General features: G+C 36.7%; 1 protein-coding gene across 5 annotated transcripts in view; it reads right to left on the reverse strand.

The window, feature by feature from the left end:
* Positions 1-27235, reverse strand: part of LOC117175899 (protein MTSS 2) — a 418276-nt gene that overhangs the window by 62203 nt on the left and 328838 nt on the right. For 3 of the 5 annotated variants that reach the window (XM_033365724.1, XM_033365727.1, XM_033365726.1), the window contains 4 exons: positions 18462-18761; positions 15370-15498; positions 15027-15183; positions 14641-14937 (listed from right to left, as the gene is read on the reverse strand). In XM_033365724.1, coding sequence (XP_033221615.1) covers positions 14641-14937; positions 15027-15183; positions 15370-15498; positions 18462-18761 — 883 coding nt within the window. The remainder of the gene's footprint in view (positions 1-14640; positions 14938-15026; positions 15184-15369; positions 15499-18461; positions 18762-27235) is intronic. The other 2 variants (XM_033365725.1, XM_033365728.1) reach the window with 2 other exon arrangements.

Below are 27235 nucleotides of genomic sequence, written 5' to 3' on the forward strand. Positions count from 1 at the left end.
ACGCATATCAAGAGGCGCGCGATCATTTCAAATCATGAGAAACGCCAGCATCGAAGTCTGGAAATATTAAAATCCCAATCTCCTGAATTTATTTCAAAGCAGTTAGCAGATAGGTATATAAATAGAATCGCCGAAGTGCTCCGACCGGCAATCGTGCACCTTCGAGTTTTCAAATTTAGAAGAGGAGAAATGGGTTGCGCGCGCAACCCGTCATTTACAGCGTCGCCTACGGTATTCACACGGACATAGCCCTGTCATACTATTGGACCACATCTCGTTTGAGATCTGGGATCACTGTGAGTGAGGCATGACAGGCATTCAATCAAATCCTGAGCTCAATCCTGGGATTTTACGATGTTTAAAGTATCATCGATAAAATAACACTCTATTTTGATATTAAATTAAGTAGTATCCGCCGAACTTCACAAGGGGTAGAGATAAAAATCTCTGATCTCATAAAAACGTCGGGTTCTGGTAGGTATAAGCCTTTGTTAAGTTTACCAAAGTTCAATCAAAATTGTAATGTATGCGTATCATCAACACTAAGAGAATATATCAACGTTACTAGACAATTAAGGGCAAATAAAGACAAACTATTTCTAGCGATTAAAAAGCCACATGCGACTGTCACTTCTCAAGCCATTAGTAAATGAATTAAAAAGGTACTAGAAAAAAACGGAATCGATATATCTAGTTTTTCTTCTCATTCAAGAAGACATGCTTCTACTTCGGCTGCCTTAGCTGAAGGAGTTGATTTAAATACAATAAGGCGTACAGTAGGCTGGTCTGAAAGTTCGAAAACGTTGGCCAGATTTTATAATCGGCCTATGCTTGTAAACAAAGCTAACTTTGCCTCTATCATTTTAGAATTATAAGCGGTACTAAATGCTCATTCTAAACATCTACATTCTGTAATTTTGCGAAAGAGGCGATTAAAATATAATTGAACGATCAAACGAACTTACATGTAAGTAAAGTTCGGTCGCAATTATATGAAGAAGCCCATGTCCTAATAAGAACTTAGTAATTTTTAATACTCTGAAAATATGACCTTGGGTTGGAACGCGCAAAGTAGCGGCGTGTGGGGGTAAATTTTCTTTTTCCCCACTCTGGACCTCGTGACGCCTAGCTAGATGAAGAAAATACGAAATTCTGTAATCTCTTCGAAAGAAATTAATATTTTGTAGTTTAGGTCCCACTAATAGATAATATATGTGCCTGAAGGTCGAGAAGGATACTTTTTCTTGCTGCTACATCCAAAATCGCTATTCATGTATGCTAACAGAGATATACCGACACTAGAGGACCTGTAGTCAATGTTACTTTGGCCAACGTATTAATATCGTTCATTTGTTCTTTCTTTCGTTTATCGGATTGCCATTTTCGCCAAATGTATTCTGTTTTTTTGTTTTTTGTAGAACATTTATACTAATATTGAAAAAACAAAATCAGGACAATTGCCACTAAATAATATTCAGTATTCTGTGCTTTGTTGATAAAAGAGTTCAACATTTATAAATATTGATATGGCTTTCATGAACCGTTTGTCTTGTTTTCTTAGTAATAGATTGTATCAACCTTGCTTTCTGGCACGCATAGACAGAGATAGAAATGCTGCTATTCGCGAAGAAGCTATTAGAAGACGCGATGAATTTGATAGGCCACCACTGATCGAGATGTAATAGGCCTAGTCGAAAAGAATCCCTCTTCTATAAGACTTTAATGTCTCAACACAATCTACGAATCGCAGTTGTGTCACCTGTAATAGCGTGAACAATCTTCATAGACTTTCAATGGAGTGTCGTGTTGAGGCTTTTGTAATACGGAACATCTACGTTCCTGAAAGCAAGAAATCTTGCGAGCATCATTTAGATGATAGAAGCTTCTTTCTTGTTCCTTTAATGGTCGCTTTTAGAATCCTGAATAAATCCTACATTCTAAAAGGACATAAATTACAGATGTTTCTACAGGAACTTCTTAACGCTACAGTGAATCTGAACAGGTATGCGGATGAGCCAATACGGCCACACATATGTGATAAAAACAGACTTTTTGATGTACCAATGTAAGTTGCGACAAGGACCTTCTGACGAATTCATAAAGACCATAAATATAGGGCTTGGTGGGATGACGGTAAATGATTATATAACAAGACATGTGACCGAATTTGGTAACGAATTATACAATCAAGAGTCTCATATCAGCAGATCAAATGCATATATCCACGGCACATCTATAAAAGTAGCAGCTTCTGCAGTCTCCGACAGTCAACTGCATACACTAGGGCAGTCAGTTAGTGAAACCTGCTTTAATTGTAGCACCAGCTGGCTACATATTGGACATCTATGAAACGTACATACCAGACTCTCAGAACAATGATGCTACGATTTTTAACAAAGAATATCAAGGAAACGTTGACATAATGAGAGTGGGTCCTAGACCAGTCGAGTGTCGTTGTCGATAGAGGATATCCTGATGCTACAGGTTTTTTAGAGCATCTAGGAATTTCGTGGAAAATGACGGTAATTCTCTGAACTGGACAGCATCAATTCAGCGTGACTTCTATCGTATCATTGAAGGTGTAATTAATAGGTGCCATCCACCTGTTGAAATGGTAGAAGCTAATGCTCTATTGTCTAGGCAATTGTTAGCTAGATCGCGTGAAGTAAACGATGGGTTCAGCTAAATGCTCAACATGTGCATAACTTTCCTTATCTGACATTAGCCTTACTTCGAGATTTGACAGTCGGTGTGTATCAAGTCAAGTTAGCTACTTTGTACCTGCTGGACAAGCCATAGAAGGAATACGAAGAAGAGGTTCAGTTGGAAGTCATGAGCGGGCAACATTGCGACAGTAAAAGGGTATTATTGCACGTGAAAAGCGGGTGCTCTAAGTTTGGGAACTTTTGCATATGTAGCAAACGTATTTCGGTACATGGGGTATACACGTTATAACATTATTCTCTATTCTATTTAAAACATCAAATATTTCACATGTAACATTATTGTGTATTTCATTTAAAAATCAAATTAAGTAGCATCATTTCTTTTATACTTATTTTTGTTTTGAACTGATTCCTGGATCTAGGGCATGCCTTTTTTTGATAATGCCCCTTGATAAGTTTTAGTTTACAAATTTAAATGTGTCCATTTTTCCTCTCAAGGAAATTGATCCAAGGGAATTTGGATGCATTGACAATTTACTGTGTCCTTGTCAGGAAACTGGCACAGAGTATACATACCGGAACCAATCCTGGAAGGACAATAAATCTGAAACGTAATGATTTGTTATTTACATTTAAACAGAAAGAGACTTGTCCAACAAATTGAGGCTCTAAATTATTGTTAAATTGTAATTGACTTTTCTCTACTCTCAGTCCCTGAATTTTAAAATAGTTTTTAATCAGAAAATTGGTTGAGATGTAATTGTCTCTTGATCCAGGGTCTTACATCGCATCAGCGATTAACATATTAACTTGGCTACTTATTTCGACGTTATATTGAAAATTTAATCAGTGCAATCTCAAAATAATCAAAAATGACGGGAAATGGATCTCCAGAAGCGAGAACTAAATTGAGCCGTAAATTCGTTTAAACTTCCGAGTTCTTTAAAGCTATTTATTCACGCCTCACGCTAAATAACCTATTCTGAATTTTCTTCTCTCATGAGAAAAGGCTGAAACTCCCTTTTTTAGGTTCAAATGATTTTACGAATAAAACGCCATTCTATGAAAACTATGGTGCAATGTTTGCCGTCCAGAACTTTAAATTATTGTGCTAACCACTTTCCCTTCTCTGATTTTACAGGGCTTGTAATGAATTGAGCCCCTTTCATTTATAATTTGTAAAATTTACCTACCTTCTATTTCTCTCATTTTGAATATTAAATTCACAGATCTATATTGGGAATTTTTGTTATAATTCCTAAGATACCGTGAAATTAAATTCTCAAAACGTTCGATAATTCATGTGCAATTGAGATAATTTTTTGATAAAATGGAGACTCTAAATCCTATTGAATATGTTCCCGATTTTAAACGGGTCGCGCATTCAATAAATAGGTTAAGGATTTTTGAAGTCAGAATTTTTTTTTTATTATACTTGGATGAACGATTTTATCATGGCATTCATAACCAGCACCGTGGACATAATCATATGTAACAAAACTTTGAATTTATTGAAACAAGCTTTTGAGGTTATTTTCTAGAGCAAGGCTTACCACTTTCAGTAGGTACTGACTGCAATGACAAGAGTAAGACTGACACCAAGTTTTTCTGTTTTTTTTTCACTTTCCAGGAATCTTGCGCATCCATTCCACGTGCTCTAGCTCCACTTGCTACGATCATTCATGTGCAATTGAGATAATTTCTGCATAAAATGAAGACCCTGAATCCTATTGAATATGTTCCCGATTTTAAACGGGTCGCGCATTCAATAAATAGGTTAAGGATTTTTCAAGTCAGAATTTTTTTTTATTATAATTGGATGAACGATTTTATCATGGCATTCATAACCAGCACCATGGACATAATTAACACAGAAAACCAGGAACTGGCGTCCTTAGGGTCCCATCTTTCGATGGGTCGCTTAACGCGATCGGGACCACCCTCTAATTCAGATCTGTGTGAAACAATGACCTGTGCTGACCATGGAGCCGAACAAGAAAATAGAAGTTGATTTTTCTTATTTTTTTATAATTTTAGAAATCTCCTTAACAGGGTTAAATGCCATGGATGGCATTTTAGCTACATAAACTAATTCATATCGTAACGCGTTTTTACGAGCTGAAAATTAGTCGCTGGCCAAACGAGAGCTCTCTCTCTAGAAGCTTGGCGCCGACTGTCGATCTACTCGTTCCTTGGTAACCACTAAGGTCCCGTATCAGCGGTCTTTCCGATCCCCACTTTTCAAGTGTTTGCGCACGCAATGGCACCTGTCTCGTGTAGCGGTACATGTGACCTATATAATCCTTTCCTTTAGAAATTCGCCAGTTGCTCAGGAACGTAATTATTTGCCGTTTCGCCCGCTTTTGGGTAAATTTAAATAGTATGTAATAATTTTATAAAATAATTTACTGAACCGTTTCAACGCCATCAAGATAATATACGCTATTCCTCCACTCAACATACTCACACTTTACTTGACGCTGCTAACAGACAAAAAAGAATTTCTAATCCATAATAACTGCAGTGAACGTAAATATCCCAGAATGCTCGTTCAGCGTATGGCGAGACGATATTTGACGCAAGACAGATTAGAATCAGTTACTTTTACCGTTCCCACGACTCTTCGGAGATGAACAACTCCCTTGCTAGGCCAGTGTTCACCGCATAGGCCGGTGAAGCTCTGCCAGAGTGCGAGGCGGGAATCGAACCTGCAAATCGACGGTGTGAGTCCAGAACCTACGCTTTAGCCCTCCACGACCATCGTCCCTGTACCAATATGATTTTACTTATGACTTTACAATATAATTATAAAGAAGAAACAAACGAAGATTGCAGAATCACGATCATACGATCTTTGTTTATTCTTGTTTATACTTAACTTTTATTGCAAGTCCTACTCTTTGATCTTCGTTTGTGCTTATTCATAATTCTCGTTAGTGCACTATTTTATTCGGTTCGACATTGTTTGATTTTTATTTGTTTCCTGTTTTTTTGATTTGCGTTCGTAAGGCCATCTACGTTTTCAACTCAATTTGTTCTTGTTCGTGATTCTCACCCATGTGCTCTTTGATTTGAATGTAAATTTGCCATCTCATTGTGAACTTCATTTATCCTTAGTCATAATTTTTGCAAGTACACCATTCGATGTAGTCGAGAAGTTAACTTAACGATCTTACTATTTACTGCGATCTTATAATTATCGCAAGTGTCTCTTGCGCTTTCTATGTACTTGTTGTTCTTAATTCTCGTTAGACAATGTGCCATAAAACTTTGGGATCTTCATTTGTTTCTTGTTAGTAATAGTCATTCATTCATTAATCTAGTCAGTTGAAAATATAACGTTTCCGGACTGAATATTTATCGCAATCTTCTTACCCAAATATGTCTAAGTTACAAAAAAACTCATGTGCGCTGGCAGTAGTACTTTATTGGAAAAAGCATAGGGAGAAGAAACCTTGTAAGTTATAAAGTTGAAGCAAATGCCTTTTCTCGAGTCCTTGAAAGAAGAATAGCTCTATACATTTTATGTAATAAACTTCGACTCACTATTTATAGAAACATTAATTCTGATAAAGATCCTGATTTTGAAACTGAAACTGATCTTTCTCTCTCTGACGCAACTTCTGATGACCGAACATTCGAAGTTACGTTAAATTCGAAAGAAGCTGTTTGTGAGTCTGAATACTTTGAAAATCCTATTCAGAAGATAGCTGCTAGTCATAAATACTGTTTTTTTGTTTCTGTACGAAAAACATAACTTTCAATCCTAAGAAAGCGCGAATTCGATCGTACGTCAAAAAGGAAACCTTCATATCACCTGGAAATCGGTGTTACACCAATCTTATTCTAAAAAATCACATATGTGAGGAAGTCATTGGCCATTCGAAAATGCATTTCAGCAGTGCAAGTCTAAGCGCAACAGAGTTTTCAAAAATAATTGAAACTCTTGCCATCAAAATGTGATTCGACATAGGTTGACAATATAGGCGAATTCAGCCTTTCAAAAAAAAACAGAAAATAAAGTTTTTACTGGCTTATCTGGGGAAAAATTTCTTGAAATAAGACTTAGTGACTTCATTGTGAAACAGTCAAATGGTTCAATTTTTAAAGTTCTTGTTGCGTTTCTTTTTAGACGTACAGATAATTCAAATGAACTTTTAGATTCAATACTAAACATACAATGAATCGTTAATTTTGACATATTCTAAATTTAGAACTCAATTTTCTGAAAAAGACGTTTGGTCACCGTGTTGTGGTTTTAATTCTATTAACAGTGTTAATCTTATTTAAAGCGATACAATCCCGACACATTTCTTGATCATATAGATGTCAGGTATTTGTCGAAAATTCTTCAACCAGCGCAAGTACTCAGCGAAATAAAACAAAAGTAATTGCAATGAAGAGATTAATGATGATAGCGATGGGTAATACGAAAATTCTGAATTGGCGAGAGTCGAGAGGACTGCAGCCTGCTCTTAGTAAATTTTGGAAATTATAATTTTGATAGGCAAACTACAGATGTTTATGAAGGAAATATTATTTATGAAATATTGGCGTATCATGCGTGACTTTTTTCACATTTTTCCATATTTTAAAAAAACACAACAAAAATATATGTTATAAAAGACATTCCGAGAAATATTTTTATAAAATATAGGTGCCGTTCTACTGGTGCTTTGTCCTTCATGGTCATTATATCTCCCGCTGTGCTTAGAATAAATTATCCTTACCAAAAATAAAATATAATATGAAAAATATCAACGTTTTATTTGTTTATATTCATATCGTTCACACAATTTAAACCATCAAGGAATCGATATATAATATTCAAATGTTTAGGTGATATTTTTCAAATTTCTTTAATTAAGGAAGTATCCTCGGAACGTAGCAAGTGGAGCTAGAGCACGTGGAATGGATGCGCAAGATTCCTGGAAAGTAAAAAAAAAACAGAAAAACTTGGTGTCAGTCTTACTCTTGCCATTGCAGTCAGCACCTACTGAAAGTGGTAAGCAGAAAACTCCAGTTATAGTTCGGTCCATATACAGCTCTAAATCACGTTCTTCTCGTATAAAGCTGTAAATATTTTTTTTTTACTTTATGAGTTTTTATGTCGGCATGAATAAATAGATCATTTTGCGCTGCCTGATAAAATATACAATTCTGTGCAATATCAAAGAAGAATATAATTTAAAAAATAACGAAATTTGTTACTTTTTCAATTTTAAAGCTCGACTGCTCCAGCTGAAGTCGAGAAATTTAGAAGCAGGGTTGTAAACATACATATTCGAAATAATGATTGAAAGGAGTGTAAAATATGCGAAAAGTTAAGGTTTCAGTATAATGCATTAGGTTTAAAAATTAAATTTCTCAACCTTTACAATAATTCGGGTTTCTTGTGTGTATCTTTATAATAACCCTGATACTAAATCTTTCAAAATACATGATCGACAAATGAGTTGACCAGCCTCTTGATTATTATTACCATTTGATAATGTTCTTTTACAAGTAAAAAATAAATCAAAATAATCTTGGAACTTCAAAGGATAAACCTTTTATTAGGGTTCAAGAATAGAAGGCCATAAAACCTAATCCCTTTTATATTCTCCAAGGTCATTTATATTATTTATTTTTATGTATTTATGCATATTATCTTTCTACTTATATTTAAATATTAGTATTTACATAATAGATGACTGAAGGTGAATATGAAAATTTTGTCCGTTCTGACGTATCTCTTAATAATACTTGAATCTGTATATGCAACATTGAAAAAAAATATATTATTTTTAATCCTTTTCCGTTAGACCACCTGCGGTGCTAGCCGAAGAGCTACCTAATTGAATGTGAATTAGCATATCTTCAGAAATAGTCAGACACATCAGAAATGGTCAGGATGTTCAGAATTCTAAGCATTTGTGACGATTCCTGATTTTTTTAGTAGGGAATATAGAAAAGAATCTCAAATCCGAAAGTTGTAAAATATTTTCGGGTCAGGGGCGTATTTTGGGTACCATCCCGGGCAAAAATATTTGATCTTGATTTTCTCTTGCGTAAAGATTTAAGATTAAAGACAATTTCAAGTACAGTGAACCTCTTCTGTAGCGCCGATTTCGGGGCTAACGGTGGATGGCAACTAACTCATTATAGCGTGCTGTGCACCTCGCGCAGCACCTGTTAAACCTACATGTGGCGCGGCCTCAATTCTCAGAAGGGCTATAGAAGGGAGGACTGTTAAAGAGTTTCACTGTAATTCTCTATGCCTAGCTCGTGAGACGGGGCCAAAGTATTTTTGATGTCTCAAGATAGTTGTTCCGAAATCGGACCCTACTTAGGAATTGCCATATTTTAAAGTCTGGTATGAAAACGAAGCTTACCATTTAGATAAAAAACTACGTGACACATGGCGTTGGTAGGCAGTGACGATATGACATTACTGTTGCCACTATCTTTGCCGGACGAACTGTTACTCTAAATATATATATTCGTATATAGCAGCGATTCCCAAAGTACTTCCGACGGTCACCGCCCCCCTCCCTTGGGTTCTAGTAGAGGGAACAAATTGTTGGGAGGCAGTCCTGCCCCTCCTTGAAAACTGCAAAAAAGTTAAGGAAACACTGGTATATAGCAGCGTTTCCCAAACTAGTGCTGCCGGGCGCTAGGTAGGCTCCCGCTGCGAGCAGAGGGATACTTTTCTTGACAGTCGTATACCTACCATGAATGACCCTTTCATTGTTATGAAATTACAATAACTGAAATTATAAAGACTTAGCTCAATTAAATTTTAATTAGCTGAAAGAATTTCGTGACATAATTTAAAGAAAATGAAAACAAAATTCTTGAAAATCGGTTAATATCCAAACTAATAAATAAAATATTTACAAATCTTGTGAATGTAATAAAAGTGCAATAACTCTTGAAGTTATTAGCCAATATTTTTCTACCTTTTTTTAACGTTCATGCCATAATCTAACCAATCTAACGCAACTTATTAAAATTATAATAATTATTATTTAACCAAATTTTCATTTTTCTCAACCGGCTCTAATTCTCTAACAAAGAAAAGGTCATCGAAGCAAGTAACCGAGTACGAACGACTGGCGTCCAGTGTCTCTCTTGGGTTTCAGTATTGCGAAAAAAATTGAGGGTGGCGGTCCTGCCACTCCCCAGAAAATGCAATAAAAGTTTGGGAAACGCTTGTATATTAGACGCTTCTATATCAGTGTACAAACCCAATCAAAAATTTTCACAAGTGGTTAGGCGAGAACATGCCATTTCGTACATCTATCTGAGCGTAAACGTCTGAATTTTATATCCGCGTATCAACTATTTTAGAGACGAATATTTTCAACTTGAAGGCTAAAATTTATGTCTTAAGATCAAGACCCTTCAGGGTCATCAGTGATCCGTTTTAAATTTTTTGGATATAAGTACGAAAAGTGAGCATATTTTGAATATTTTTGAGACCACTTTCTTCAAGTTTAAAAAATTTCCTGTACAGATATTTATATTATTGAGAAATACGAACAATTTATCCTAATGACTTCTTCTGATAAAACAAAATTTACCAGAGTTATAGCATTTACAAAATTCCAAAAAACACAAAAAAAATGAACATTTTAAGCCAAATAACGCACGATATAAACAACAGTCAAGAGAAGAAAAATGTTGCTTTTTGAATGCCCTACAATATTATCATAACAACTTTTTGGATTTTCTTAAAAAATCGAACATTCTAACTTTGACAGCATGCAAAAATAATGGAAAATCAAAAATTACATTTTTTCATTTAATAATTTCACAGTATTCCAAAGATACTCAATTATCTGAAAGTTTTTTCAAAATTAAAAAAAATTAAAATAAAAAATATATATATACCAACCAGCTATGATTCTCGGTTGAAACTAATCGCCCCCCCCTTCATTAATCGAAGTTTTGTGGGACTTTTGTAAATAGACTCTCCACCTTAGACGCTTTTCGATACTCTTTTAGTTAATTATTAGGAGATGAAGCTATAGGGCACCACAACTGCGATGTAGAACAAGATGCGATAGTAAACTCAAATGAGAAATTCTGTGTCACTGAGGTTAGGGATATAGTTTAGAAGTTGAAAACAGTAAGGCTGCTGTGTAGAACGTATGTGTAACGTTTAAATCGTAAAAATAAAATTGGAAATAAGCAAATTCAATTTTTGAGAAAACGACAATGATATACAATTTTAAGGACAAATTCGAGCGCGAAACACAAGATACGTGAGCAGAAGGTGTCCGTTAAAACCGAAGGAGCTTTAACCAAAGAGAATTCACAATCACCAATGTACTGTTGTTGATGCTTTGAACTTAAGTTTTAAAAAGTCTGTGTACAAGTGTGGGGAGTATGCAAAGACCGAGCGCGTAGCACAAGGTAAACACATTATCGAGTGCGAAGCCCGAGCTAATCATTATTTAGCCCGAAGCGCGAGAACCAGCAGTCGCATGCCCTAGGCACCATCAAACTTGCGAGTGAAGCGAGCCGCGCTCGATGAAAATGTGCCCGCACAGCTAACAATTTTTTCTTATTATTTTATTTCATTGATATTTGTAATTATAATTATTATATATAAATATAAATTTTATGAATATATTATTGAGCAATTTATATAGAACAATATATTTTCTGTTATGTTCCGTTTATATTATTCCGATGTATTAATTCAATTAAGGAGTTTAAAAAATTTTAATTGAAGAATATTGCAGCACTAATTATTACAACTGGCAGAATATAATATTTCAATCTCCGTTTTGACCGCGAAATATACATATTAAATTATGTATACAATACATATTTTCAGTGTTTTATATAGAAATTGTATATCATCAATTATGATATAAAAAGGTACCGAAATATTTACATATTCATCTTGTATGGAAAGGCATTAAATTTTTTTAAAATTTTAGTTCCCTTTTTGACAGTAAGTCGACATTTTCCTGAATCCTTAAAAACCTTTTGCGCAATCATGTCATTCTGTAATTTATGTCTTATTTATTATGACTTTGATGAAATCAGAACTCGATTTCTCTTAAATATGCTGCGTATTAGTGCATTTGTTTTAGCTCATTTGTTAACTACGAGAACATCATTTAGCAGAAACATTTTTATTGATTTGCAATATTAACATACAAAAATCTACTTTACTATGCATATTTGAAATTTGAATTTCAAAAGAGTATTCCAGCAACAAATATTATATTCCAGCAGAATTTTAACTAATGTTTCTTTTTTGCAATAAATTAGTAGTTCTTTTCATCACTTTTACAATAACTTACCTTATATATTTTACATTGTGCTCCTGAAAGAATTAATCCTTTTAAAAATTTACATTATAAAGCAATTAGTATTAAATAATTAATCTCATAAGTGCCTAAAAGTAAAACGGGAAAAGATATAATTTTTAACCGAGAAACAACTATTTATATATATATATTTATTCAGAGAGAAAAATAGGCTAATTTTAATAGTTCATACGTGATTTTGTTTATTCTAACCCGAACATACAAACAACCATTTTTTACACAAAAACTTTTGAAATTTGCAAACTTTTCACTCCGAATAAAGATTTGATACAAAATAAGAATATACCCTAATTACACAGCCACGCAGAAAAATGTGTCCTGTGCATTATACTAGACCACCATACCTATACGTTTTTAGGGTCGCTGAATCTGAATCCAAGGTCTGTTTGACTCCATCAGGTCAGAATTGGGAAAAAAAGTTTGAGCGGAGAAAATCGCGATTCTTATAAGTTTTCGAGGTTCGCTGATTCTGGGGTCTATCGGACCTTATCAGGACAGGATCAAGGCCATTCCAAAGTTCAATTGGGAAAATAAGTTTAAGCGAAGAAAAGTACGATTCTTATACTTCATTGTGTCGATGAATCTAAAACGGGGGTCGGTTTGATCCCATGAGGTCAGGATCAAAATAATTTTAAGTTCGACTTTTATTTATCCAATGTAAACGCATTTTTCACTGCGTTTTCTGAAAGAGTGGGATATTCTACGATCGCACATCGTTTGAAATATGGATCAAAGTGACGTTTACAGGTCATGCGAAGGTCTAATCCTCTCATAATAATTGATCTAAGATAAAAAAATGATGCGCACTTAGAAATATAAGAATTAAAAATTCCTTAAGGGGCATCGGAAAACCAAAAGAAAAAACACCTATATTCACGCGCTACCGTCGAATGGCGTTTTCCAGTCTTTGGCAAAGGATACGTCTCTGTGTTATAATGGCATCCAAAGCATCTCAGTGATGAGGGACTGATGAAGCTACTCGAGCATCACTGATGAGCTCAACTACAGTATCCGAGTGAAACGCTTCAATTCTTAGAGTACATTCTGATCCTGTTATGAGATTCAAAATTCTGCTTCTTTAAAGGATGCTGGAAATGGTGGTATCGAAGCTAGTAAAGGCGTACGGTCCTGTAGCATAGTAAAATGACTTTCAAGATCACTACTCAAGTCACTAGATGATCACTCACTATGGCCCCAAAAACTTTCAGACAGGTAATTTTTCCGTTATCCGGACGAGATAACAGCCTAAAGAGATCAAGAGAGTGATTTAAACTTCAGATGACCTTTACTGGAAATTTTGATCTAGGGGTCAGCGACCAAATGCGAACCTTGGAATGACTTTGATACTGACCTCATTGGTTCAAACAGACCCCGGATTCAGTTTCAGCGCCCCCAAAAATTAAAATTTTTGCGTAATAAGTAACTTAAAATAAACATTAAAAATAAACCGGTCAGACCGCTCAGTACTAGAACCTGCACTTTTGTGTAAGTAGTACCTTACAGTGACTATTACGAAAATACCGTTCAGAGCACTCAGTGCTGGAACTGGGAAAGTCAAACAGCCTTCGCAAAATGTGAAAAAACAATTAGGGAAATATCGGTGTGCTCGCACAGTTCCAGAACCTGCCAATCACCCACGCCACTCGGGCGAATATGCCAAAAAACTAGCTAGAGTTTTTTGTATAAATAGTATTTAAATGTATTTATTATTAACCAAAATACCGGTCAGTCCGCCCAATGACATCGCTTGGCCAAAAATTTTAGTTATAGTGTGAAAAATACTAAAATAGGATTGCCTTATGAAAAAGCTTCAATTTCTTTAGTCTATTTAAATGCTGTGGAGGCTGGCGGACAGTTCAGGTTTCGGCTCAGGGCGAGGTGATGGGTATTCTCGTAAATTTCAATATAGATACTACTTGCACACAAAACTTGAGCTTTCCTAAAATCAATATATTTAATTAGTTTTGCGTCATGTTTGTGTGGCATTGGGCCCAGATGTTCTAGCGCCTATCCGGCCGACTCTGCCATGTTAATAAAGAGCTGTACACCTTGTATGCAATCAAATATTAAAAACTAACTTTCCTAAAATCCCACGATTTTTACGAGCTCCCAAACTATATCGTCTCCGCCATCGGAGGGTAAAACATACACATTAAAGAAGCAAAAGAGAAGAGGTATAGGTTACAAAATGATGAAAGGAATAAAACGAAAGCTTTGGGAGGTGATGGTGAAAAGAGAAATAAGGACAGGTTCAATAGAAAGAGTAAAAGAAATATCTAAGAAAACTGAAGATCGTGTAAGAGCAGGGAAAGAAATAACAAAAGAGTTTTGAACAAATTCAGGACTAAGGCAATGGTGCATGATAATACCACTACACTTTGCGGTATTAATTGCAGATATGGAAGAGGGTACGAAGTGGAGAGATAAGTCTCTCAAAGGTACCATAACCTAGCCATGAGCTTTCGATAAATTACGATATATTGGTCAACTTTCCCAACATTTGAGGAAATTTATGGAAACTCAGGGGTAACTTCTGGTAATTTTCTGCAAATGTTTTCTGCTTTCCACACCATCAAAAATTATATTCCATATCATGTATTGAGGGCACCCGTACAGCATAAACTTGGATGGAAGTAAGATTTTACCTTTTGCAAGATGAGACGGCAAAGGCAATTTGGCTTTAGCTTTGGGACTACCCGGAGAATTTTTTTTCATTGGATTGTTTGACCGTTCTAAGCTGGAGCACCTGCTCGGTATAGGCGGCCTATTACCACCACTATTTTTGCGAAGTTGCAACTTTGCAGATTGCTGATTGGAGAAAGTGCATGATGAGGAAGAAACTGGAGAAGCTGGCTGACTATGACAGCAGCTGCTAGCCTCTCGGTCTGGAGCTTGAAAGGTGTAGACGCTAAGAGCTGGTCTCTGATGTCCCTTCTCATACGCTATAAGATAAACGCGTACACATTCAAAACTTCCCAGGCATAACTGTACATTTACTCTGAGCTATATCAAAATAAAAGTAAATATTTACCAGATGAAATAGTATGAGGTCGTTCATTCATTGTATTTTGATTCTGTTCATCGAAATGGTTGGAAGATTCTTTAAGATCCGGCCAAGTAGAAGTGACAATTGGCCTTATTGCCGTACGTCCACTGTTTTGATTAATTTGGCTGGCAACATTCGAAACCTGCGACAGAGTTCCCCTTAATAATCATACAACTTTGCAGATTTTCAGTTGCAATGCTTGCAACTAATTATCTCATTCAAATAATAGCAATTCAATAATTTAAAAATTGCAAAAGAAAAGATACAAAAACAGACGGCACTGAATAAATTTATCGCATAGCACACCGATAATTACTATAAACCTTACCTTGCCCTCTGAAATAGGATGGATAAACAAAGTGCCTTGAGAAGTGAACCCAGAGTCATGAGAATTCCCATTTGTTAAATAACGTAGCATCACTATGCCGCCAATGCTGCATGGTCGGACTCCAACATGCTACAATAAGTACATATCGTCTACCATATTTATCAACTAAAGCGATGCCGCACATTCTTGTCAAGGAGTACGAGCAGCTAAATACAACAACTACGAAGTCAGTGCATCCTTTCCAGATTTATAGTGATTAAGATTAAAGTATGATGCTGCCGCTCACCGTTATCACAAGAGACACGTCGTCTAATACTTATAAGTACCGCGCCATAAGGAAAGGGACCTTAGGGTTAGCAGGCCAATTTTTCACTGAAAGCGATCGAAGAGACGATTGAAGTCAGACACTCAGAGAGTGGAGACAATCTCTGGGATCCATCCCTTCCACTTAGGACTATTGCTCCGTGTTTTGTGCCACCTGGCCATAGAGTGAAAAGATGTAGCCTAATAACAATTAGAATTTTGCACATACAGATTTAATTCTTTTTCAATATATGAAAGAGCTGTCAAAAAACTATTTATATCATCAGAAACCTAAAATTGATTTTTAAACCCCAAGGTCCATTTCCTTGTGGAGCGTATCGAATACGGAACGCCGAAAAATTCAGTATGCTGTTATTATGTGTGATTTTACAAATTAAACCTGTCCCTGCAAAACGATAGCTTTGCCGAAAAAGAAACTAGAAAGCTAAACAAAGTTGTGTACTTTTCCGGTGAATTTACCATTCTTTAAAGACAATTTTGATATTTAATTGCATGCATGGTTGCCGTGCACAATATTTCTGACGACAGTGCAATATTACACATTATTCTAGTTGCGATCTCATATGGACAATTGTCCGTCACCTTTAGATTTGATGTCCTAGCAATTTATTGATCTCGAACGATAAGATTAGGAATAATAAATTATGAGATACATTTACGTGCTACGAAAACGAAACCCGACTAATGATTATTATGCATAAAATTATAATACAATAGGTCGATTCGACTCTAATACATGCGTAATATCATTCTAAAAAATTATCCACATTACATTATTAAACATTACAAAATTATTTATCTTTATATTTTATCAGATAGAAATATGAAAATCACGTGTTTTTTTGAAAAATCACTCTAGAAAAAATCACGTATAATATATAGAGAAATTGTACTTGTTTTGTGAAGTTTGTCCCAATATTTATGTATCCTGGTGTAACAGTAACATTTTCTACTTCAAAAATGGAAGCTTAATCTTTAAGATAGAAGCAAACTCCATGTCCCTTCAATAATTCATAATACTAACAAAGTTATTTCTTCATTTAAATTAGAAAATGTGTTTGTACACATAAAATGTCGCTGGTTTAACGGGCAAGACTTCTTACAAAAATTAGTTTAAATTAATCAAATAAATCAGGGATATCATATTTTCAATTATACGTATGAATGTACTTACAAGTGTCGGTAAAAAAATGCTGCGTACTTTAGTATAATTATCTATTATTTAATAAATTTCACTGGTGTAACCAAATAAGACATTTAAATGAGTGAAGTTTGCTGTTTGTGAATAATGGTTAAAATTTAATAATAAATTTATCGATGATTTAATGGATGACACAGACTAGAAAAGAAAAAAGAGCTAAACGAAAGCTAGAAAATGCACAAAAAAGAGAAATCATGCTTTTGAGGAAAACAAGAACTAAGGAGAGCATGTAAAAATTGAATCTTCTTAAGTTAACATATTAATTAATAGTTTGATTTAAAACTGTTCGACGATTTTGTTCAGAAATTAAAGAAACTCTTGATTTTAATTGTTAAAAAAATAAAGTGAATAACCTTTAATGTGCACATTTTTTTAATGCATACACAATCGGTGGCATCAAGTGAAAGGATATACATAAGTGATAATATACTTCTGATCATCTAAGGAAGTAATACACAAAAGTTTATATGCGTCGCTTAAGATTTATTCTTAAAATTTTTTGATATCGAAATCTTAAGGTTTTAGTCAATTTCCCATATATGCGGACTAGGGTTGTCCACTTTTGATCGAAAAAAAATAATTTCTTCAAATCAAAACGCATTATGACTTAATTTATACATTTTTGTACAAAAATATCCTGTACAAAACATGAAGCCAATCAAACCAAATTTAACGAATGCTTATCGATAAGCATTCGTTCAATTTGGTTTGGTTAGCTTCATGTTGATGTCAATGCTGCGACCTTAAAAACTTTAACATTAAATAACACAAAAACTACAACTTGTCAACGAAACAGGGAAAATTACCAATTGTCTATTTTAGGTTCAGTTCATAATTTTTTAAAATGAAAGCTTATTATCTAAGTATTAACTTGCCAAATCAGTAATATGCTATTTTTCACCCTTTTCGATAAATACTACTTTGAAATATTCTCCACAATTCATATGGAGTTTGGCGAAAAAGACTTTCGATCTGAAGTTAGATAATGGAATAGCGCTTCGGCTTCAAGTCGGAAGGTTGCGTGTTCAATTTTCGTTGCCTGCACTTTAAAAAATTTATTTTTAAATGTATTAAAATGTTTATAAGCATACGTTTTTTCAATAATCTTCAACTATTATGCGAATAATAATTTTTCAACTACATTTTACAGGGATAAACTGATTTTTATAACTATATCATGTTTTTTAATGATTATATGAAATTATATTTATAAACTTTTGAATTAATAAGCCATTTTTTAAATCTAGGCAGCGAGAATCGAGAATCTGCCTGAGCTATGTACTAGCAGATCAGAAGACTTTTTCGCCAAACTCTATATGACCTGTGGCGAATATTTTAAATTCAATTTTCTCGAAAATCGCAACAAAAAGCATATTACTTTGGTCCACATATGAATTTGAAATTGCATTTACTTTTAAATTGCTTGAAATTCTGAAAATTTTGAAATAAATAAAATTCACTGAAACAATATCTGATGCTGAACATTTAGGTGTAATGCATGTATATGACACACCAAATTACAAGAATATACTGAACATAAATTCCGTCTAAATTTTTGTATTCTCACCTTTGACAGAGACCTATGCCACGGATGACTCGATGGACTTGGATGACTTTTACAAGAGCCACTGCTACTGCTTGTTAACGAACTAATAGAGCACAGTGAACTCTTTCGAGAACCAATTGATAGGGACGGACTAGAAGGTGGTGTCGCTAGAGACCATTCTACAAGATCACAACCCTTAATATCTGTTATGACCTGCTCAGATGCCGCTGGTAAGTGGTGTGGTGAAGCTGCATGCCTTTGTAACTGATCAGAAACTTCCTGGAGGTGTGTTAACTCCATAAGCATCGAAATTTCTTCGTCCTACCACAACATTATTTTTAAAATGAATTTGAAAACAATACAAATTGAGATTCGAGGGCAAACAGATTCAAAACGGTTATAACATAACAACTGTGACATAGAAGAAGATACGCTACAAAATACCGTTAAAAGGAATTAAATAGCAATTAGTGTGTTCAGAATTCTGTTTGTAATTAAGAAAATGAAAAATGGCACCGGCGCCGGTGTGGATGGTATAATAACTAATAGCGTATTCGTTTATCCTGCACTCGTGTACTCCAACAGCACTCCGACCGCTCCTTCTTACTTCTTTTGATTTCTTCCTTTTCACTCCGACCTGGTTCGGTGCAGATCGGAGTTCACCAGTGCAGGATAACCGAATACGCTATAAGATGCTTAAGAATGGTAACAATTATTTCCTTCTGTGACTGAGCGAATTAGAATGGGTGATAAAGATGGCTAAACTAATTCCCGAGGTATCAGCTTAATCAATAATAATACAGACAAATATTTTCGAATTTTTTTTATTTACAAAAAAATTAAACTAAATCTAAGAAATATGTAATTGTATGTGTTCTAGCCAACTAATCTATGAAGAAACGAGAATATTTTCTTCATAACAACTACAAGTTGGATTCCGATGTCATCCTTACAATTGTAAGATTTTAACATTTTTCTCATTACAAGACATTTTGATTTTTAAAATATTGACTTAAAATTCTGGAAAAAGTGCTATCTAGCGCCGCTAGGGTTCGAGCCCAGGTCTTTCAGATTTCCGGTCTGATGCTCTAATCAACTAACCTACGGAGAGACGAAAATATTTTCTTCACAACACACACAAGTTGGATTCCGATGTCATCGTTAAACTTGCAAGATTTTTAATTTCTTCTCCGTACAAGAAAGTTTAAATTTATTCTTGATGATAGGTTTTTCGACGAGGGGAATGTATATATAATTTTTACGTTATTTTTTTTTGTCTACAAGGTCTGTAATCAATACTTTCTAAATATTGATTTAAAATTCTAAAAGCATGCTATCTAGCTCAACTGGGGTACGAGCCCAGGTCTTTCAGATTTCCGGTCTGATGCTCTAGCCAACTAAGCTATGGAGAAACGAGAATATTTTCTTCACAACGACTACAAGTTGGATTCCGATGTCATCCTTACAATTGTAAGATTTTAACATTTTTTTCCTTACAAGACATTTTAGATGCATTTTTGATGATAGGTTTTTCGACGAGGGGAATGTATTATTAATTTTGACGTTAATTTTTTTTGTGTACAAGGTCTGTAATCAACATTTTTTAAAATATTGACTTAAAATTCTGGAAAAAATGCTATCAAGCGCCGCTGGGGTTCAAGTCCACGTCTTTCAGGTTTCCGGTCTGAAGCTCTAATCAACTAACCTACGGAGAGACGAAAATATTTTTTTCACAACACATACAAATTGGATTCTGAAGTCATCCTTAAACTTGCAAAATTTTTAATGTTTTCTCCGTACAAAAAATTTTTAATGTATTTTTGATCATACCTTTTTTGACGAGGGGAATGTATTAATAATTTTGACGTTAATTTTTTTTGTCTGCAAGGTCTACAATCAATATTTTTTTATTGATTTGAAATTGTAAAATAAATTTCTCTTGCTCCGCTGGATTGGAGCCCAGGCGTTTCAGATTTCCGGTCTGATGCTCTAACCCAGTAAGACGAGATGAGGAAATTTTCCTCATAACACCTACAAGTTGAATTCCGATGTCATCCTTATACTTGTAAGATTTTGAAATTTTTCTCCGCACAAGAAAGTTTAAATTTATTTTTGATGGTAGGTTTTTTGACCAGGGAAATGTAATAATAATTCTGACGTAAGTAAAAACACATTCTCTTCTCTCTAAAAAGCCAGAACCTATTATAATTCACCAGCTTACTTCCCCCTTCTTCTCAAAATTTCTTCTGATATTTATACGCTCGACTTCCTGTTGTAATCTCTAAACTCGTTCTTCCTGTTTCCCTCCTGACAATATAGTTCGGCGTATTCCTTGCCAACCCCAGTGTCCATTTTACATACCTCTCCTGAATCCTATTTACCACCTCACTTACCTTCAACCCCCACACATCTGCTCCGTAAAATAACACACTCTTCACTAGCGAATCAAACAATTTAATTCTCCTTTCAAAATCATCTGCGAACAATCTCTTCCCGAGCCCTCACACCTGCCTCATCACCACATTTGCCCTTCTCACTCTCTCTCTTTTATATGACCATCTACTCCTCCATTTCTTCGAAACAGGAAGCCCAGTTACACAAACTCTTTCACCTCCTGTACCGCTTTTCACTTCCACTTCCACTCCCCTCCCCAATCTCTCCCACCTCCTTTCCTGAACACCATAACCTTCGACTTGTCCGCATTTAACTCTAACCTATTCTTGTCCAAGTATCTTCTCAACCTTTTCATCATCTCCTTCAAAGCCTCCTCACTCTTTGCTAGCAGCACTATGTCATCTGCATATGAGAGTGACCATATCCTGACTCCTCCTATCCTACCTCCTCCTACCACTCCGGCCGCTAGCTTACTTTCCATATCCGTGATCAAGATTGCAAAAAGCGTTGGGCTAAGCAGGGACTCTTGCCTCAACCCCCTATCCATCCAGAGTCCCTCAGAGATTCCCTCTCCTCCTCTCACCCTATCTTTCGTCTCATCGTATACCTCGCTTACCTTCTCGATCAGGCCCCTCTTCATTCCCCTGTCTTCCATTGCCTCCCACAACCTCCCCTTATCCCCCGAAGTTAATGCGCCCTTTAGATCTACAAAAAACGTGTACACTTTAGCACCCTTCTTGGTTAGTTCTCTTTCCACCATGAGCTGTATGACGCAAATATTGTCAATAGTACTCCTTCCCTCCCTAAAGCCGGCTGGCATCTCCGGAAATATTCATTTCCCCTCAACATCCTTGCGCAGCCTATCTGCTAACACCATCGTGTATATTTTGTACGCAGTATTCATTAGCGTAATTCCTCTATAATTTTCCTGCCTATACCTATCCCATTTCTTATACAGTGGTAAGATCAACCCCTCATTCCACCCACTTGGGAACCCCTCCCCCTCCACACTTTTTTACTACCCCCTTCAGCCTCTACCTTACGTCTTGTGTGCCAAAAAGCCACGTTCCGGTCTTTACTCTACCCAGCCCTGCTGCCCTCGATTTTGTCAATTTCCTTATCTGCTTCTCTATCTCCTCGTCATTCAGCTCCTCTCCTTCTACCTCCCTCGTCCTCTTTTAGATCCCCCTATGTCTCGTCCACAGACTCCTCCTGAAACCTCACGTTGCCCAACTGCTCCTGATACTTCTCTATCGCCTATCTCGTCCATGACGCGCTCTCGCCTATCGACCCTTCTTCCCCATCCTGCCATTCGCCAGCCTCCCCCTGTATCCACAAACTTAATGGCTGATGTTCTGATTCCACCCTCTCTTCCACTGTGAATTTCTCTATCTCCTCCCACCCTTGCATATTCATAATCACATAGTCTATAACCGATACACCCATCGTAGTCACATAAGTGTATTCTCCTTCTTCGTCCCCTTTTACCATACCATTCGCCACCACCCACCCTCTATCCTCCATCCAGTCTCTTAGAATCTCCCCCTCTTTATTTATTATCTTATGCTTCGATTTTCTATCGAAGCTCTCCCCTTCCAGTACCACCATACCCTCATCTCTCTCATCTAGTAAGTTCTCCACACTTTCTTTAATCCTTTCCATCCCATCCTCATTTTACACAGTCACAAACTTATACATTACCCCTCCTATCTTTACAGCCCTCATTGGCAGGCCCCCTTCTCCCTGTCCATGAGCTTATTCCTCTAATCCATCCCTAACCCCTCTTATAATTCGCCTACTAGCCCTTCCTTTCCTATTTAGTTTGACGGCCTCCTGTAGCGCCCACCTATACTCCCTTGGCAACTTTCGATCTACTCTATCCCATTCCTCTCTCTCTCTCTCTCTCTCTCCCTCTACCCACGTATCTAGCAGTCCAATCACATCAAATTCCTGAATATACCTCCAGAAATCCTCATCTTTCTTCTTTACCTCTGCTACGTTATAGTACAGCACCTTTAACACTCCTCCGCCCTGCTTTACTCCCACCCCACTACTGCCCACGAAACAAATTCCCCTGCACTCACTTCAACACCTCCTTCTCCTCGCCCAATACCCACGTTTTCTCGTCTATTTTTATTTTCCGATACCCTACCTTCGCCGCTCTCCCTTCCTTCTGTCCTTCCTAGCCCTGTCATTTAGCATTCTCTACAGATCCCTTTCCTTCCTCGTCAAATCTTGATCAATGAAAACCTTCTTGTCCTTTATCCTGTTTTTCTTACGCATTACCCCCAATTTTTCTTCCCAGCTCTCCAATGCCACCACTGTCAATTCATTGTCCTTTCTCCCCTCCATCCGAACTTTCCCTACCTTGCCTTTAACCCACCCTATGCTCTGTAGCAGCGCTTCCACCTCCTCCCTTTCTTGCCCGCTCTTTAGCTTCAATCCTCTTATTACTATATTATTTCTTCAATCTGCCTTCTCTCCACCTGCAACTCCATCGCCCTTATCCTTTCCCTATCTGTTCTCTCCTCCTTTTCATTCTTACGCTGTGCCACTTTCTTTTCTATCATAATATCCCCCTTCTGCCAAATTCCTTGCTTCTCGCCGCCCTCCCCCCTGTAAACTACTTCTATTTCCGACCTGTCTTCAACCTTTTCCAGTCCTGTTTTCGCCCTTTCCTTTCACACCCTAATATCTTCTTTCAACTTCTTTATTTTATCCTCATTTTCCTTCTTTACCGACACCAACTCCCTCTGCAATCCTTCTACTGTCCCCATCATCTCTTATACTTCCGTTTAACATCTCTCATCCCTTATACTCAGGTCCTCTCTCATACTTGCCATCTGCTTCAGAGTCCCCTTACTTATTCCCTCAACCCACTGATCTCGCCTATCAACACCCCGAGAGCCTCCTTCTCCGCCTGTCACTCCGTTTTTAAGGGGGGGGGGGGACCTACGTGTTCGTACGCTTTTTTTAAAGGAACTCTCTAGCGCGCTTTTCTCCGGACTCTCTTTGCTTTCCCCTTTCCTCTTCAAGAGATCCTCCCCCTCACTAGCACTGGACGCTCTCTCCCTTGCCTTAACGCTTCCTTCGCTCCGACTCCTCTACCTCCCTGACGCGCTACTTGACACCGGGCCACGCACAGCTGGCCGTCTTGTCCTTCTTAAAATTTCCTCCCCGTCTAACTACCAGTACTCTCGCTGCCCACCTCCCGCTTTTTCACCGGTAACTGTAACCTATCCATACACCCAAGTACACACTGCATCCAACCGATGTCTCTTAAGGCTACTGTCGCTTACCGCCCTAAAATTTCAGCTTATTTTCCCTATTTCACTCCTCACATCCCTTGTAGACACCCTTTTCTCACCCCTAACATCATCTAGCACTAAGAAAACCACCGTTGTCCACCTTAAGGGTCCAAACTACTGACCACAAAACTACCCCACTCCCTTGCACACCTAACCTCACTTTCCCTATTAGGCCAAATCCCACCGGCCAATTACAATGTAAATTAATTTCTATCTTCTAAATGTGCCCCTCACAATCGTACTCACCTCGTAGACTTCCACACTCACACTCCACTCACACCTTGATGTTAATTTTTTCTGTCTATATGGTCTATAATCAGTATTTTATAAATATTGATTTAAAATTGTTTTAAAAAACTCTCCAGCTCGGCTGGGGTTTGAGCCCAGGTCTTTCTGATTTTTGGTCTGATGCTCTAACCAACTAAGCTATGGAGAGGCTAGAACATTTGCTTGACAACACCCACAAGTTGGATTCCGTCGTCATCTTCATACTTGTAAGAGTTTTAAATGTTTCTCCGCACAAGAAAGTTTAAACGTATTGTTGATGATATGTTTTTCGACCAGGGTGAGGGCCAAGGTCGTTCAGATTTTCGGTATGATGCTCTAAGCAACTAAGGTACGAAGGGACTACAATATTTTCTTCATAACACATACAAGTTGGATTCCCACGTCATCCTGATACTTGTAACGGTTTTAAATGTTTCTCCGCACAAGAAAATTTACATGTATTTTTGATGATAGGTTTTTTTTTGAATAAGGGAATGTATTAGTAATTTTGATGTTAATTTTGTTTGTCTACAAGGTCTATAATCAATATTTTTTTATATTGATTTTAAATTGTGAAAAAAGGATTTCTAGCTCCGCTGGGGTACGGGCCAAGGTCTTTCAGATTTTCGGTCTGATTTTATGAAACGCAGGAAGATACCGGACGATGAGCAATGATACTGAATGTTGTGACTTCGCGCTCATCGAGTTACTGAATTAAGAGCGCGTGATAATATACTTTTCTTTTGGTAATACTTGCAAAGATCGCTTGCTTGCTCTCTTAGTCCTTCGAAACGTACGCATTCTATTATGTTAACTTATCTTTATTCCATAAATATACTCAGACGTCTTAGAAAAGAGCATTGTCTGACTATATAAGGCTTTTTCACTTGATGACTATCGCGCACTTTTTTATGTGATCGACGTATACGTATGGTATTAAATTATCATAATAGGTTATATTTATGCACGTACTTATATTTCGCCTTTACATATTTGGATTTGGTTACTGATCGTCAATGATTATCATGGTAAGGTACCTTGATTATCATGCGCTCGTATCGTTACCGGCCGCGGATAGTTTACCGCCAGCCGCTATACATCAGATGTCGCGAGTGACCGCATACAAATTTAAATTTTAAATGGGCTGTAAAAGTCCTCCCTTCTTAAAAAACTTCATCGTCCATGATGAATTCTGGTAAATTAAGGATTGGGCTATTAGGATTGAATTCCATTATAAAAGAACTTTGCGTCGTATTTTACTGTCGTGTTTTGATGTGTGACACGTGTTGTAGTTTTGTCGTGAGCTCATGGTATAATGTTATGGCAAGTAAAATTCTATGGAAAGGGTAATCCTCTTTGTTGGGTTTGATTCCTTCTGTGTATGATATGGTCCAAGTTGCTCTTCTAGTATGATGTCTTCATGGAAATCTGTAAGCGTCATCATTTTCCATATACACATTCTGATGAGGACAGCAGAAGAATTTGCTCTATGGTTGTTATATTAACGTGTGACTGCTTAAGAGTGTCATTTGACGTCAGTGCTTGACCATGTCGATTACCGATCGTGAATTTTCCGCTAGTTTGCCTTTATCTTTTAACCAAGCTATTATATGTTCGTATGCTTTGCGTCATCTTCCTTTGAATTTCTTCTTTTATTTGCAGAGTGTATGCCTTCAACTTGTTCTCATGCGCTCGTCTCGTTACCGACCGCAGACAGCTTACCGCCGGCCGCTATAAAATAAATTTCGCGACTGACTGCATGAGTGATTACCATGAGCAGCTTAACTATTCTACTTGTCATTAAAGGTTACGCACAACTTTTAATTTTAACCAGGATGTAACAGAACCCCGAATCTCTTTTATTTTTGATAACTACATAACCTATAAGCCAGTACATCCCCCACCTCCCATTGTTACAGACTTATAAAAAAAATAGTATGAGTAACTCATGCAGGACCACCGATTGTACGCACTCGTTGCTGAATACACTATGTCTGTATATTTTCTGATCTGGAAAAAGCCCTTGACAAAGTGGATAGACTTAAACTTTGGAAAATTCTGAAACAGTATGGCATGAATTGCTGGGTTCTAAAAGCAATATATGCTGGTAGTAAACCAAGTATAAGGGTAAATGGACGACTGAGTAATTAGTGTTATATTAGATAGGGCGTTAGGCAAGGCTGCGTTATGTTTTCTTGGTTATTCAATATATCCTATTTGAAAAGTTAATATGAGAAGTTATGAGTATGTTCTAACGTATAAGTCACGCTTGACTGAGCATACCCACGTTCTAGCTCTGACGATTATTGAATCTGTTTACATTACCGATTAGAAGAGTTCTATGTAGCGGTTCTGCTTTTAATTTTGTCGTGAACAGCTATTTTGGCAAGAAATATCCATATTGTTAAGAGAATATTTATTCATGGTGGATTATGGTGCATAATATTTTGTTGATTGTATTTTGTTCAACTGACAGTGTATGAAGGCAGTGATCCCAGATCTGAAACAAGGCGTGGTCCAATACTATCACAGGTCTATGTCCGTGTGAATATAGTAAGAGACGATGTAAATGACTGGGTTGCGCGCGCAACCCATTTCTCCTCTTCTGAATTTGAAAACTCGAAGGTGCACGATTACCGGTCGGAACACTTCGGCGGTTCTATTTATATCTCTATCTGCTTTGGAATAAAATGAAGAGATTGGGATTTTAATATTTCCAGATTCCGATGTTGGCGATTCTCATGATTTGAATATTTCGCGCGCCTCTTTATGTGCGTATATTTTGAGGTTACGTTATTTCAAGTATAAAATATAAATTATATAAAT

Source organism: Belonocnema kinseyi, chromosome 7 (genome assembly GCF_010883055.1).
Source record: "Belonocnema kinseyi isolate 2016_QV_RU_SX_M_011 chromosome 7, B_treatae_v1, whole genome shotgun sequence".
Classification (NCBI taxonomy): domain Eukaryota; kingdom Metazoa; phylum Arthropoda; class Insecta; order Hymenoptera; family Cynipidae; genus Belonocnema; species Belonocnema kinseyi.